Genomic DNA, 15,503 nt, shown 5'->3' on the forward strand with positions numbered 1-15,503 from the left:
TTTTTTTTGGGGGGGGGGGGTAATTTTTTTTATAAATTTGCAAAATAAAAAAAAATCATATTTTTATAAATTTGCAAAATTTATAAAATGCTCACATATCGTTTTTAATGTGTAACAGAAAATTAATCATTAAGATCCTTATTCCTATCTGAGAGAATCATCCTATCAGCAAACACATCAAGACTGCTGCAAAAAACACAAAGCTATGTGCTAAAATCACCAAAACCTGCTAAAATAATTTTAAAATATGGTTTAAAAAATGCAACTAAATGTTACATTTCGGTTTGACTTTTAGGTGTCTTGTTTAGGAAAAGTCACTCTACTTTTTTTATTCCCTTTTTATTGGCTGTTAGATTTACAGAATCTAAGCATGCATGGGAATTAAAAAAGAGAAAAAAAACAGCATTTAAATTAATCATAAGGGTCAAAGATAGAGTGTAAAAGAGATTTCTCTTAAAGCTGCTTTTGCCCTGTAAACCTGAAACCTTGGAGCTACGGTAAAGTGTTTGTCTCAGCTGGATGTTGGCTGACACTTCAGGTGATGGACATCTATTCTTCTTCTCCTCTCTATAAGAGGGTAAATGTAAATCTACTGGAGGCACTGACTCACCTCGGGTGTTGCTGGAGAGCCGTTTGCGTTGGCTGGTGGAGGTGTTGTGTGGAAGCAGCGTGTTCTGCTGGTGGTTGCTGTCGATGGGACTCGTGGCGATGATGTTGTCCTTGTACTTGTTCATTAGAGCTAGCTTGGTGTTGTCACTCACTGTGGAGAAGTACAAAATGATCAGAAATGCTGGGAAATAAAAGCTGGTGGCACAAACTTAAGGACTGCTCTATAGAAAATGAAAGCAGCTTCTTGGAAAACAAAAAGTGCTGTCCTAGGTTGGATTCAGGAGGCTTTAAAACCAAAATGTAGCAAGCCTGAGTAAATCTAATTCAACAAACACACCTGGCAGATTGTTTATGGTGGGGAAAGTCAAACAACTATTTTATATATAGAGAGAAAAACTGTCATGGAATTCAATAAAAGTCCTTATGGGAATCTACAGAGGGCATTTAATATCACAGAGGATCAAATGATCTAATATGAAGATATTAAGAGACAGGATTCCAGAGAAACAATTATTAAAAAAAGAGCAAAACTTCTGCAAAGCAGCCCAAAGGAGAAATTCAGCAAAAATACAACAATAAAGTCAGTTAGTCACGCTCACATTTAGCACAACGACCCGCACTGAGGGTTGCAAAATGAGTCTCCTGGTGAACCTTTAATTTCCTGATTCAGATACAACTACAGGATGGATCCTGCTGAATCAGCACAGTACAAAGACGCATACCTTTACACAGGGGCGTAGCCCGGGATTTTGGGCCTCCAGAAAGAATCTTACACAGGGCCCCCCCTTAATCGGCCAGCCATGTAACAAATGCGGTGGCATTTTTACAAATATCTATGCATTTTAATGTATTTTTCAATCATGATTTCCCTATTTCTGAGCAATATTTTACTATGGTTAAATGAAATGTAAAGAAATCAATGAAGTGTAGGTAGGAACAGCCCCCCCCAGTATTATATTCTATTCTATTTGATACAAATTCCAGTCTGTTCCAGTGTTTTCCAGTGGCCAAAATTGGAAAACAAAAGAGGCAACAATGGGCAAACAAGTAAGAAAAAAAGTGATATTTAATGGTAAAAGGTAGCTTAAATGGATGAAAAGTGGCATATACCATGTTATACCAAAATATTCTAGTTATTAAGAAAAGAAAACCTCCTGAACAGAGTGTGCCCATGAACACATTAACTATTCACGCCCTAACAAACTAAACATGCTCATACCGGCTATGAAAATGCAAATTTTAACATGGGTGTAAAAGTGACTTCCTGTGTTTTCCTTCAGGCACCCTTTTTTTTAACAAACAACAAAGTAACTTGGTGAAAACAAGTAGTTAAAAGTGATATAAGACCAACTTTATTCATGTGTTTATATTAAATTTTGGTGGGCAGAAGGGTCAGCAGAGAAAAACTACATGTGCTGAAATATGTACGACGTTAGCCTTAATTTCCAGCAGTGACCTCTCTAGCTGTCTGTACTTTACTATGCATGGCCCGCTGCCTGCATTTTCTATTTCTCTCGTCCATCCCATTAACCATTTTAAATGCATAATGCACAGGATTACTGTGCTCCCATCACCTCTGCTTGGCCTGTTTGGGCTTTTATAAGAACACTGTGCTGTCACCATCACTGATCTATAGACGAATCCAGGCAACAAATGTGCAGCTGATTGAAATTCAGAGGGTATACCTGCATCAGAACTTCTCCGCTCCATCGAGTCATTCTCGTGGGAGTGGTGCACGACTCCAGCGTCCACTGATTATGAAAAACAAATCTTCCTAGAACAAATTCTTGGCAGGAACACCATCCCTTTGGTTATTGAAGAGTGTGGAATAAATTCTTTGAAAGGCAAGCTGCAGTTTGATAAAAAATATGTAATGTCTTATCACTCACATTACTAATATTTGCTATAAAGACCGGTCTGGTTTTAAACTTGTAAAACAGGTAAAACTAAAGGTGTTACTTTTACACATTCATACACTCTTACCTGTGTGGAAACATAAGCCATGTTAAGGTATTTAATTAAAACTCCAATTAGTGTTCTTGGCTGTCACACTGATTTCTCAATTATTTCAGCTGTGTTAGCATAATTATATTGTTCCCTGCCTGGAAAACAATTACAGCTTTACACATCATTCCCCCACACAACTCAACAACTTAACCGTTTTGACACTCCACCTTATTATGTTGCTTTTATTAGAAATACATGAGTGTGGAGGAAAACACAGATAACGGAGACCTTCAGCAACAGTACGAAACTTGATAATAGTTGGAAAATTAATTGGAAATGGTATAGACCAGTGGAACAGTTAAATCCAGCCCGCAAGATTATATCGTATTTCTGTTATAACTGGCCCGTTACTATGAGGTCTGCAGAAGTATCAAAATGTAAACTTATCCTTGATGTTCAGTCATACAATCTGAAAAAGTTAGGAGTAAAAATGATTAGAAAAAAGTCAGAAATGTGGGAAAAGAAATTAATTTGTGTTTTAATTTCACATTTTCAATTTTGCATCTCACAATCAGGACTCAAAGTTAGGATTCTGACTTTTTATTTCATACTTTGAGCATTTCACCTCATAATTTTGACTTCTCATAATATTTTGAACTTTAAGATTCATAATTTTAATTTTTAAGTAATATTTTGACCTTTAAAAATAATTATTTTGTATTTCATTTCCTAACTTTGACTTAATTATCCTTTAGTCTGACCTTTTAGACACTTGATTTAGAAATTTAAATTATATTTTGATTTTTAATTTCATGATTTTGACTTTCTTTCTTTCTAATTTATTTGCTTTTTAAAAACATTAATTTTCAATTTCAGTTTCATGTTTTGACCTCTTTGGACTAAAAAATATACTTTTCTCAGGTTTTGAGCCTTTATACTTATCTTTTTATATTGTTTTTATAATTGTATTTTTTTAATATAATATTTGTATTTTTTTTTAAGTCATTTATCATCAGTATTTCAGTTATTTATTTATTTTTTTTTTTCAGATGGTGAGATGAGGTTGAGAGTTTAAGGTTTAAAAGGTGACCCTGTTAGGCCCTAAGGTTAGACCTGAATCCAGAATCCGGCCCCTGCTGTGATTGAGTTTGAAGCCCCTGGTATATACTGTAGGACAGAAGAGAAAAAGCAATTACCCGCCCCCGCCAACATTGTAATATAATTAAATAAACTTGAGGCTAATGATGCATTATCTAACAAGGTTTCCATGTCAGCACATTTCAGATTAATTATTCATTACTGGTTAAAAAATGAAGGTCCGTACACCTTAAAGAGTTCCAGCAGTAATAATTGAATATTTTTAGCCACTTGAGTGCAGCAGACCTAGTTTCACTGATGTATAGCTCTGTTTAATTCAGCATACAAATAAAATATTTAAAAAGGTATAAAAAGATTTAATTCATGCAGTGGTGTGTTTAAGTTCTTCGTAAGATCATCTGTTCCCTGAAAGAGTGCATGACGGCTTATTTATATGCCTCCAAAGTTATTTCCACCCTGAAGTATTATTGAGTGGTTCACAAATGGTAGGTTTGGACCCACAAGTCACAGAGCCCTTTGTGGGTTAAGGCATAGAGTCTATGATGTACTGAAGCCTCAAATGCATATGCAGAAATCATAATGGAACACAGGATCTGGACCCCCCAATCCTAGAAAATTATTAAATTGCCCCCGTAATTGTTACGTCATTATAAACATACTTGTGTATCATATAATATGCTTTGAATACATTTACATGTTGCACCCAAAAAAAAAAAAAAAAAAAAAATATATAGAAAATGCTGGTAAAGTCTTTAAAGATCACCCCATCCCCCCTCCAATGCCACAAAAATATTGTTTTTCCACTTCAGGTCCAGTTCAGCTTGGAACGGCAGAGTTTGCATTTCTTTGCATTTTCCATCATCAAAAGTTGGAAAGTGTCCCAAAAAACGGACTCGTATTGTCCCACTCTTTTAGCCCCCTTCCATAGGGGTGCCAAGCTTACCGCCGTCCCAAAACGCTAGAGCTACACACAAGGCCACCAACAAGGGGGGATAAAGAGGAGAGCTTTCTAGGACCCAGCCAAATGGGGGCCCCAGCAGGTTCACTGTAAAGTTAATGTAAAGTTGAAACTCAAAGATTTTCATTGATAACACACAGTAAAGAATAGTGACAAAGCATTTTCTTTGCACAGACTTGTTCTCCCATCTCTTGGGGACAAAATAGTGATAAAAATTGACATGCTGTGACTAAAGGTTTTTAATATAAATATATATAAAACATCTATGTGAGTTTTTGCAGTTAGATTCATTTGTGCCATTCCTTTAAGCAGTAGAAAAGCAACTAGTCAACTACAACTCCCACAATGCATTGCATCTAAACATTGCCCTCAACAAATATGGCACTACCCACCAAAGAAAACCAAAGTAAAATATCAAAAATGGATTAAAAAATGGGCAAAAAGATGCTTATTATAAGATCTAATGCTGTGGATTTAATATTTAAAGACCCCGAAAAGTCACCAAAGTTCCGGGCTCGCTACAATGGCGTCCTTTAGAGCTACAGAGACATCGAGGGTAGCAAACGAACGGCAAAATTGTCACCTTTCAGAGGAAAAAAGAGTAAGTGTCTACATTGTATGGTTCAAAAGTTATTATCATTTTTCTAAACTGTGTCACTTGTTGCATACGACAACCCTGTCTTCAGAGACCCTGGGAAGACGGCCAAGTTCTGGGCTCACAAGAAAATGTTCTGTAAGAGCTACGAATGCATAAAGACCATATTTAGAAAGGCACAACACAGAGCTTTCACAGGAAAAATCAAGTTAGTATGGTTATCTTGGGTTACTTATGAGGTTGTGTGTTGAAAATGTGTCGTTTAAGAGTGTGTTTTATGGTTAAAAAATAACCGTGACCGCGTTTCTAATTTCCGTAAGCTTGTAAATGGGGTTTTCCATTATGTTTTAGCATCAAGCTAGCAGACCTTTTTTTTTTTTCTTTTACTTTGTGTGAGATGATGCATCATGTAAGGACGTGTTTTACAGTTTGGTTATAGTGAAAAAGTAATTTTAACTCTGTATAGTGACAAATATGTTCTCTGTTATTTTTACAATTTTGCAAAGAAACTGCCTTTGGATGCGAGGTCTCAATAAACAGATAAACCAAGAAGAAGCATTCATTTCACGAAGAACTGCTTATCTATCTGCCAAACTAAACCGGAACGTTCAGGGAGGGCAGAGTAGTAATCAATGTGGGTTTGGCGCATTGAACTAAACCATTTGGAATATAATGTTTTGTTTCTACGGCTAAGCCATGATGTGCACAAGTGTCATAGCACCAGAGAATTACAAAGGACTGAAATAACTTAAGCAAAAATTCATATATTGGCTGAAAAAAAGAGGCAAGAAAGCTGAAAATAGGCAAAAGGGGACAAAAGTAGAAATAAATGGCTGAAAAAACTAGTGATAAGTGGTTTTAGAGTGGCAAAAATGGGTTAAAAGTGACAACAATGGGATAACAGCAGCAGAAATGGGCTACTAAAGATACATCAGGGCAAAATATAGTTTTAAAAAAGTGTCAAAAATTGGTTTAAAGAGACAAAAATGTGATAGCAGAAAAATGGGCTAAGAGAGGCAAAAAGGGGCAAAACATGGGCAAGAAAAATGGTGAAAAAACATGCCAAAATGGTTTAAAAGTGACAAAATGGGTGAAAAGTGGCAACAATTGGTTACAAAGAAAAAGATATGCAAAAAAGCTTTTATAAAAAAAGGGTTAAAAGTGGCAAAAATTGATGTAAACTGTGGCAAAAATGGGTCTTAAAGTGGCATGAATAAGTAAGTTGAACATCAGAACCCAATGATAGTTTGATTAACTTTTCAGCTCCAGAACGAGGTAACTGTTAGCCAGGATGCTAGCACCAATGCTACTGATCCAACACATAAGCACTGATCAAATCACAACTGAGGAGGGCCCATTTGCTGGGTTTTCCAGGGGCTCAGCCAATGCCGTGGGCAGGCCTGGCTACCCACACAATAAGGGTCTGCACTGGCATCACGTTCAATAGCACAACACAACTGCTCTGCCAGGCTGCAAATCACAGCTGTCTGCCCTATGAGGAGTGGGTGAAAACATGAGAAACACTGACTAATACCTGCTTAAATAAGGGATATTTGGACTCGACATAGATCTGTGCTGTTTCCTGGATTGTGGATAATGATATGTGGTTTCCTCAGGTTTATGTGGATCTGATTTCAAGTGCACAAGCCTGAAACAAACCAAAACATTTCTGTACACATAATATACCGGCTGAAGATCTGAACTGACCCGGTGAACATAGTGAAGATGTAGTTACTAAAACACATCATGTTTCAGCTGATATAACACTGTCTACTGCTTATTCCCTGCTGATTTCTGTCCCTCTTCCTTTCTTTAACTCAGCATCTGGAATTGCAGACCTGCTTCATGATGAAACAGAAAAGGATGCATTAAGATTTAAGAAACGTAATGAAATTGGGAGGCTTTGTCTTTTTTTATTATAACAAATGTATACCTGCTTATGCACATATGTGAAGGCCTTGTTTTTAATATCTATAATTAACTAAAACTATGTTCTACATGTTTTTTCTAGTTATTTGTTAATTTTAGTTACCTTTAATAATCTTGGCTGAGACACTCTGTATCTTGTATGTGCTGATGTGAGCTTATAGAAGGTTAACTTTCTATTTTGAGCTAGCAATTTAGTGCTACACCTCAACTGATAGCCCTCTCCAAAGTGTATTTCAGCAACAGTCCAAATTGTGCCGTTGTCCCCTCAAAGACAGGGTTAAGACTTTTGGGTTGCTGCTCAGTACCTCTCCATTTAAGATCTGGCCCCCATCCTGAGAAACTTCTCTTATTTTTAGCCCCCCTTTCAAGGTGAGTATATTTGATCCTGATAGATTTCACATATTCTCGAATTATCTTTTTATTCTAGCATTTTATAATTTACCATCTTAATTGTTTTTACATGTACTTTCTATGTGATGTATGATGTATTCCTGTTCATTTTTACCTTAAACCATTTGTTCGACCCTGGTTATTTAAAACCTGCTTCACACATGAAGTTCACTTAACTTGACTTGTAATGCACGTAGGGATAAGAGTGGAGAATGCATTTAACATGTAGAGGAAAGGTTATTTTTTCCTTGGTCAAACTATGTTATTAATTCAACAGCAGGGAAAAGTAGCTGGCTGACACGCACGCATGGAGGAGGAGGAAAATAGGAGAGAGAAAGCAGGTGGACAGAGAGACTCATTTCTTCATAGGCTTTAGAATAAACGAATTACAGTGTTGCTTTCTTAGACGTTTATTTCATCAACCATTTCTGATGACGTTCAATGATATGTTTACCCAACCGGACCAGCCGTCTGTGTGTAACTTCTGATAAAACAGGAGCTCACTGTGATGTGAAACTGCAATGACTAATAGCACACACCTAGAGCTTTAAACTAATATTGAGGCAGATGTTAGTCTGTTTTCCTCACATTTTCCTCCATTCCCCATTGCCGTGTTTCTAAACGTTGTGCAACTCAGCCCAGGTGAGTGACGTCAGTGCATACCCTCTCTTATTCCATCTCTTTCACACACAATACGAAAACTTAGAGGGGCTAACCTGGCCATTTTTTTTTCTTTCCCACCTATTTTTAAGACCCTGAATGGAGTGAAGCTTGCAAGCTACTCCAGGCAGACAACTCCAGCTACATGGATTCATATTTTACGTACATCATCGTCATATGCTGTCCTAAACTGGCGCCTCATTCCATCTGCAAGATTTCCAGTCTCTCCCTCTGCCTCCTCTTTGCCATTGCTAGGAGTGATGAAGTGGGAGCCTAGACTCCAAACTTGTACTGCTTATGATATAAATGCTTAACCCTTGTGCCCTCCTTGGGCATTTTTGTCCATTAGCTAACTATTTTTCTCAATGTTTTTTTTTTTTTTTTTTTTTTTTTTTGAGATGACCTTGTCAGTTTTACAGCTTGTGGCATGAATTGTTACAGGAACTTTTCTTTCTAGTTAAATTTTTAAATCTAAAATGTTGTACTCTTACATGTCATTCATACTCTCTCAATTAATTTTCTATCCTCCGGACACCTTCGTACAAAAAAACTGCTATTAAATCACCATACATCAATATTTTTTTCTACTTTTTTTTCATAAATCTCTTTAAAAACTTCAGACCTGCTCAAAACCACCAAACAGTCAATAATTTTCAAGATTTTAATCCTTTAAAATGCCAGTTTGATTATTTGAAATATTTTATTTTTTACTAAAAAAAAAAAAAAAAAAAAAATGCAAAAACTGAATTATTTTCCACAAAATTAATAGTGGAAAGAAGGGGCTTTGGTGCTTACGAGAGTCTTGGATGGGTCAAAGACCAGCAACAAAATTGATTTGATTGCATTAGTATTTTTTAAGTAATGTCAGAAATACTACTAATCCTCTGGACATCTTCAAGGCATAAATGCCGCCACTGACTTCCATTAAAACCAGATTTTTTAATTTCACTGTCATTGCAATATAAACTCATGCATTCTTTAATGTCAGCATTTAAATGTGAAGAAATCTAGTTTAATCTGACATTTTTACCGTATTCCACCAGATTCAACCATTTATCCATTGTAGGCCCGTGCACGATATTCTTGTATTTTTGCCCGTTATATTATGGTGAGTTTTGTGTAAGTTTAAAAGGGTTAAAATTCTGAGAATTATTGAATGTTTGGTAGTTTTAAGCAAGTCTGAAGCTGTCGAAGAGATTTATGAAAAAAAAAAAGTTGAAAAAAATAATAATGTATGGTGATTTCATGGCAGTTTTTTTGAGCATGTAAATTTTTGCCTCAAAGGTGTCCAGAGGGTACCCCAATGTTAAAGCTGGCACTACATAAAAAATACAAATGCAACCAAATCAATTTTGTTGCTAATCTTTGACCCATCCAAGACTCATAAAACATGTTGAATTTCAAAAAAATTAACTAGAAAGAAAAGCTCCTGTAAAAAATCATGCCACAGGCTGTAAAACTGGCAAAATGATCACAAATTGAAAAAAAAAAAAAAAAAAGGTTGAGAAAAATGGCCAAAAATGCCAGAGGAGGGCACAAGGGACGCTAGTCCAGGCAGACAACTCCAGCTACATGGATTCATATTTTACGTACATCATTGTCATATGCTGTCCTAAACTGGCGCCTCATTCCATCTGCAAGATTTCCAGTCTCTCCCTCTGCCTCTTCATTGCCATTGCTGCCATTATGTACAGTGCTGCTCTTAATTTCCCACCACCACCTCAGCATCCACCTGCAGACTCCAGCGTGGGTTTAAGATATGTCATCGCTCCCTACACATAAAATAAATATGCTAGGAGTGATGAAGTGGGAGCCTAGACTCCAAACTTGCATTGCTTCGGATATAAATGCTTAAAACATTTAAAAAGTTTCTGACTGAAATATAAAACTACTAAGTAACGGCTTTGGAAATAACTCATTTTTCTTTCATTCATCCTCGAGGGCTCCCGGACTTGAAGACTTTTTGCTTCTCTTGTTCACCACTCTAACAATCTTTCCGACCTGAAGGTACATCAGTCAACATACCAGGTGCCAGATCCATATTATTCTTGTCATTGCAGCCCTGGAGGGAGTCCAGGGTACGGGTGACTTGGCTGGCAAACTCCTCACCACCATTCATACACTCGCGCTGCAGATGGTGACGCAGGTCGGTGATGTCGTACTCGTACCTGGGGATGAGGAAAAAATCAATTAGTGTCACACCACTTGATTTGTCTAGATTAGAAACATATTACAAGCTAACATGCTTGGTGGTGCAAGTGAGTTTTCAAATTTGTGACTGCTAGATAAGAAGTTTTCTAATCCTCGAGTTTAAAAGTGATTAAAAAGTCTGACCATGTTAGCGGCTAAAAGTGAGAAATATAATGATTTCTAATCACTTCACTTTCAGGAGTTGCAGAGTGACTTATGAGTCTAACTATTTCACATTATATTCATCCCTCTTCCACTCAAACTGAGCCTTTACCCGTCCAGAATCGGCGTTTCCCTGATGCTGAGGGTGCCGCTAGAGTTGGGCCCTTGACCCCTGGAGTTCCTGAGGCTCTCTCTGGCCTGGCCTCCCATCAGTACGGAGGGGATGTAGTGGATCTCATTAGCTGCCTCAGCACTGGCGCTCTTCTGGGGCTGAGGGATGCGGCGGCGTTTACACCAGCGCCTGCGGGTGTAGAGGATCAGGACCAGGCACAGGATGGACAGCAGAAGGGCGATCATCCCGCCCTGAGGGGAGGAGGGTGGCATTTGGAGGGGAGACAGAAAAAAAAGGGTGAGAGAAGAGAGAGTCAAAAGGGGAGAACATATTGAAAGAATTGTGCCAAGAGGGAAGCAGATCAAAGTCGGAGCTGTGACATCGACAGTGTCAACTTCAAAAGGTTGCAGAAGCAATTCAGTGAACGCTACATGAAGTGTTTTCAGTGGAAGTGGTTCTCATAAACATGTATGTTTATTTTACCTTGAAACCAAGCAAAATAAGACAAGACCAAATGTTCTGGCTGATGTCTGAACAGTGAAGGCTATAAAAGATTTGAGCAAATACAAGCCAGAAAAAAACCTTGTCTTTACTGAAGTCACTGAGATCAACAGCCAGATTGTTAAAGAAAGTAATATAGCATCTTATTTTTTTCAGGTTATGAATTTTGATGGAAAAGAACATCAACTGGAAATGTATTCTGTCTTAAAACCCTGTTTACATTCTGTCTGCAACAGTAGCAAAACAAAAAAAAAACCTTTATACAAAGTAATAACAATTGAATAAATGATGTAATGTGAAATAAGTGACTGCATAAATAATCAGCTCCTTTAAAGTGACTGACATAATTCAACAGAGGTCGAGCTACTAGTCTCACAATTAGGAAAATGAGGATCAGCTAAGTGCAGTGAATGTGTCTCAAGTGATTGTAGTATAAAGAAACCTCTATATGGGAGGTCCAGTTACTTGTTAATCAGTATCCATGGCTACATTACACCATGAAGACAAAAGAACACTCCAAGCAACTGAGAGAAAAGGTTATTGAAAAGTATCAGTCAGGGGATGGATAGAAAAACATTTCAAAGGCTCTGAACACCCCTCAGAGTTCAGTTAAATCCATCAGCATGAAATGGAAGGAATATGGCACGTGTAAATCTGCATAGATCAGACTGTCCTCACAAACTGAGCTATCGTGCAAGAAGGAAACTAGTGAGAGAGACCACCAAGACACCTATGAATACTGTGAAGGAGTTACAAGCTGCTGAGATGGGAGAGAATCTGTAGAGAGAACGCCAATGTTGAAGATAACTCTTTAAATCACCAGAAGGCATGTGGGAGACTCCATGGTCAAGTGGGAGAAAGCTCTTTGTCTGATGAGACTTAAATGTAGGGCTGTAGTCCACCAAAGAAAACCTTGGTCAACCAAAATCGCACCCAGGCGCCAACCAATCAACTGGTCAATCAGGTAGAAAAAAAAAGAAAGAAAAATAAATTTTAAAAAATCCCTCGTTGGGACCAGTTGAATCCATACAGGTTCCTTACGGCACCTGTTTGGTAGTCTAAATCAGGGGTTCTCAACCTTTTAAGCCCGTGACCCCCAAAATAAAGGTGCCAGAAACCGGAGAACTCCACTGTACCTGAATGTGGTAGAACACAAGGGGGAGCTTTCAGGGGCCCAGTCAGACTGGGGGGACCATGGAGGTAAACAAAATCATGGTTCATTGTAAAGTTAAGCTGGGGTATCCATGTCTTACATTTAACCTGAATAACAACCACTCTTATCAATAAAGAACTATCTTTATTTAATTCATTAAAAAAATCCCTTTTGTTAAAACCAGAATTAAAATGGGTTAAAAATGGCTAAAATAGGTTTGTAATGGCAAAAAATGGTGGAAAAGGTGGTGAAATTAGATTTTAAAAGTAGCAGAAATGGATTAGAAGTGGCAACAGCAGGTTTAAGTGGCAAAAACTGCATTGTGGTAAAATTTGATTAAAAAGTAGCTTAAATGGCTTTAAATTGGCAAAAATTGGTGGAAAACTCTGTGAAATGGGATGAAAAATTGATATAAACTGACAAAAAGGGTTAACTGAGAGAAAAAAATGGCAGAAATTGGCAGAAATGAGTTAAACTGGCAAAAATGAGCATATCTAGTAGTGAAATGTGGTTAATAGAGGCAAAAATGGGGCAACAAGGGCAACAGTAGATGTGAAGTGGTAAGAACCGGTTTAGAAATGACAACAACAGGCAGTAAAAAGTGGCAGGAAGGGTTTAAAATGGAGAATAATTGGTTTTAAAATGTGTTAAAATTGGCAACAATTGTGGGAAAAAGTGATACAAATTGGTTAGGATTTGGCAAAATTGGAGTGGCAACGATGTAATTTAAAAAATATTCTTACTCAATAATACGCAATCATTAAAAAAATGATTAATTGAGAGACAATCAGCGCACCTTCCTTTGATGACAAGATCCATGCAGTTTGGCGTGGTAACTTTTCAAAATCATACAGCCTACAAAAAAACCTCAGACCATTGTTTTTCATTCATTTATAATGGTAACTATTAACAGGATCACTTGATCCAGCGCTCGCCGTGTCATTTACGAGCAGAAAGCAGACAGCATGCAGCGGTGGTGAGGGGAAAATGTTCGCTCATCGGGATTTAATGACCAGCAGACATCGTCTTTTATCCCCTCCCCTTTCTGTCCGTCTGTAAGAGAGGCTAACTCCCCAAAATCGACCAGGGTGATCTTGGTCGGCCAAAAGCTTTCCGACCAAACACTCGACCGATCAAATGGAAGCTGTCAGCCCTACTAAAATGGAGCTTTTGGCCATCAGACAAAACACCAAACACTGCACATCACCACAAACGCATCATCCTTACTGTGAAGTATGGTGGTGGCAGCATCATGATGTGGGGATGCTTCCCAGCAGCCGACCCTGAGAGGTTTGTAAAGGTCAAGGGTGAAATGAATGCAGCATAGGAAAATACAGCCCCATGTAGGCTCGGGCCAGCCCTGCCACCAGGTTAGTGCACTCAATCTCAGACTTTAACCCAACACAGCTTTGTGCCAACACCATTAATCCAAAAGTTTTTACCATATGACCCTTATTTTTTTTATTGAAAGGGTAAAATGGTGCATGAGTTAATTTTCTATGTGGATTAACAAGAGTTTGGAAGTTCAAAGGACATTTGTGTTTGGGAAGTACACTTGTGTTTTTGCCTTTTGATCTATTTTTCTTTATTTTTAAAATCTGCATTTGGGTCCTTTATGTTTAGATTTTTAATAGGATGAAATGACCGACTCTAGACTGAGCAGAGCACCCCTAGAAAGACTGGCTGACTGTTCTCCTGCATGAGAGTCCAACTGCTCGAGTCATTGGGGAAAGTCATAAAGGAAAAACTCAGCTTTCATTCTGCTGAAGTATGGGAGACTAAAGTGAAATGTGACTTTGATTATCAGCTCCTATATGTTCTCCAGAAAGCACTGATATCAGATGACTGGGTCAGGTTATGTGACCACTTTCATTTGACTCTCTTTCTCTCTGATATTAATGAAAAGTGAGTTGGTTTGTAGGGTTGAGGGATGTGGCAGCATCCACACCAGCACCTGGGGGACGGAGGATCAAGCTCGGGCGCTGGACGGACAGATGAAGGGCGCTGAGCCTGCCCCGAGGAGCGGTTAGCAGGAGGGACGGAGACGCATACAGACAGAAAGCAAAGCACGAGAAAGGGAGAGAGAGAGTCAAAGAGGGAGCAGAAAAAGGCAGAAAAGAGTCAGAGAATCCTGCCAAGAAGCAGGATATGGATCAAAGTCAAGGCAAGTCAAAAGCACAGCCCGTGGAAACACAGAAGACAGACAGCGACTGTCGGTCTGAATATCAGACAGAATCTCCTCCATGAATACAGAATATAGGAGCAGAGAGCTCGGCAGTTCAGACTTATCTCTGATAACTGGAAGGAGACAAATTAAAATAGTGACATAAAATAGACAGCATGAAGACATGATTATAAGAAGACATCATTTGAATTGTACAATGTGTTCAACTTATCAATCCTCGGCCCCTAATCTTGATGCTCCCCAGACTAAAACTGAAATCAAAGTCTGATATATGCTGCAGTTTGGAAAATGCCAGAGAGAGTTATGGAAATGTCAAGGTGACAGCGCACAGATGAAAAGACAGCGGTGATTTCCCACTGAAGACGAAAAGCAAATCCCTCTCAGTCGGAAAATTACATTCCCACATAGAATTAGAACAGAAACTCTCAGTGTGTTCTCCCTGCAGCTAGAAATGCAGTTTCAGTCTCTGCAGAAGACTGGAGTCAGAAAATGTAACTTCTTATGACATTATTTGACTGGAGATTGTAAATTATCATGAAAAAGGCAGAAATTGAAAAGCAATTGTGTAGAAAACAGCAGAACAACAAAACTCATGTGAAAGAAGGGAAATAAATGAGAGTTAAAGTGCTAGCTCAGACAAACATGCAGAGTCCTGAGAAGATAAGCAAAATGATGAAATGAAATACAGATTTGTATCAGTCATTTCCATAAAAATCCTCTATTCAAACATATTAAGAATTCTCAGCTGGCACGAAAATGAGGGTTTGGTTTGCTCATAATAATTTGAATTGGCAGAAGTACAGGCCTATTTGCATAAGTTGTTTGCTTGATCTGCATAGTCAAGGACATTAACAAATGACACCCTGATATGGAGTACTTATGCAGAAAATCTGCATGTGCTGTGGTCAATAGGAGGCCACGGTAATTTGGTTTGGACCGATGACACATTCAGCTTTCTGAAAGTCACTGTTGAGTCTCAGATAACACAGAAACATCACCCTCAGAATGATTTAG

The 15,503-nt window shown here is 38.1% G+C and overlaps 1 protein-coding gene across 5 annotated transcripts in view; it reads right to left on the reverse strand.

The window, feature by feature from the left end:
* The window catches only part of astn1 (astrotactin 1), a 714,709-nt gene that overhangs the window by 548,743 nt on the left and 150,463 nt on the right, over nucleotides 1-15,503 (reverse strand). For 4 of the 5 annotated variants that reach the window (XM_041803558.1, XM_041803557.1, XM_041803559.1 and 1 more), the window contains exons 3-5: nucleotides 10,651-10,901; nucleotides 10,212-10,354; nucleotides 611-760 (exon numbers count right to left, since the gene is read on the reverse strand). In XM_041803558.1, the coding sequence (XP_041659492.1) occupies nucleotides 611-760; nucleotides 10,212-10,354; nucleotides 10,651-10,901 (544 nt within the window). The remainder of the gene's footprint in view (nucleotides 1-610; nucleotides 761-10,211; nucleotides 10,355-10,650; nucleotides 10,902-15,503) is intronic. The other variant, XM_041803561.1, reaches the window with a different exon arrangement.

Source organism: Cheilinus undulatus, linkage group 13, assembly GCF_018320785.1.
Source record: "Cheilinus undulatus linkage group 13, ASM1832078v1, whole genome shotgun sequence".
NCBI lineage: Eukaryota > Metazoa > Chordata > Actinopteri > Labriformes > Labridae > Cheilinus > Cheilinus undulatus.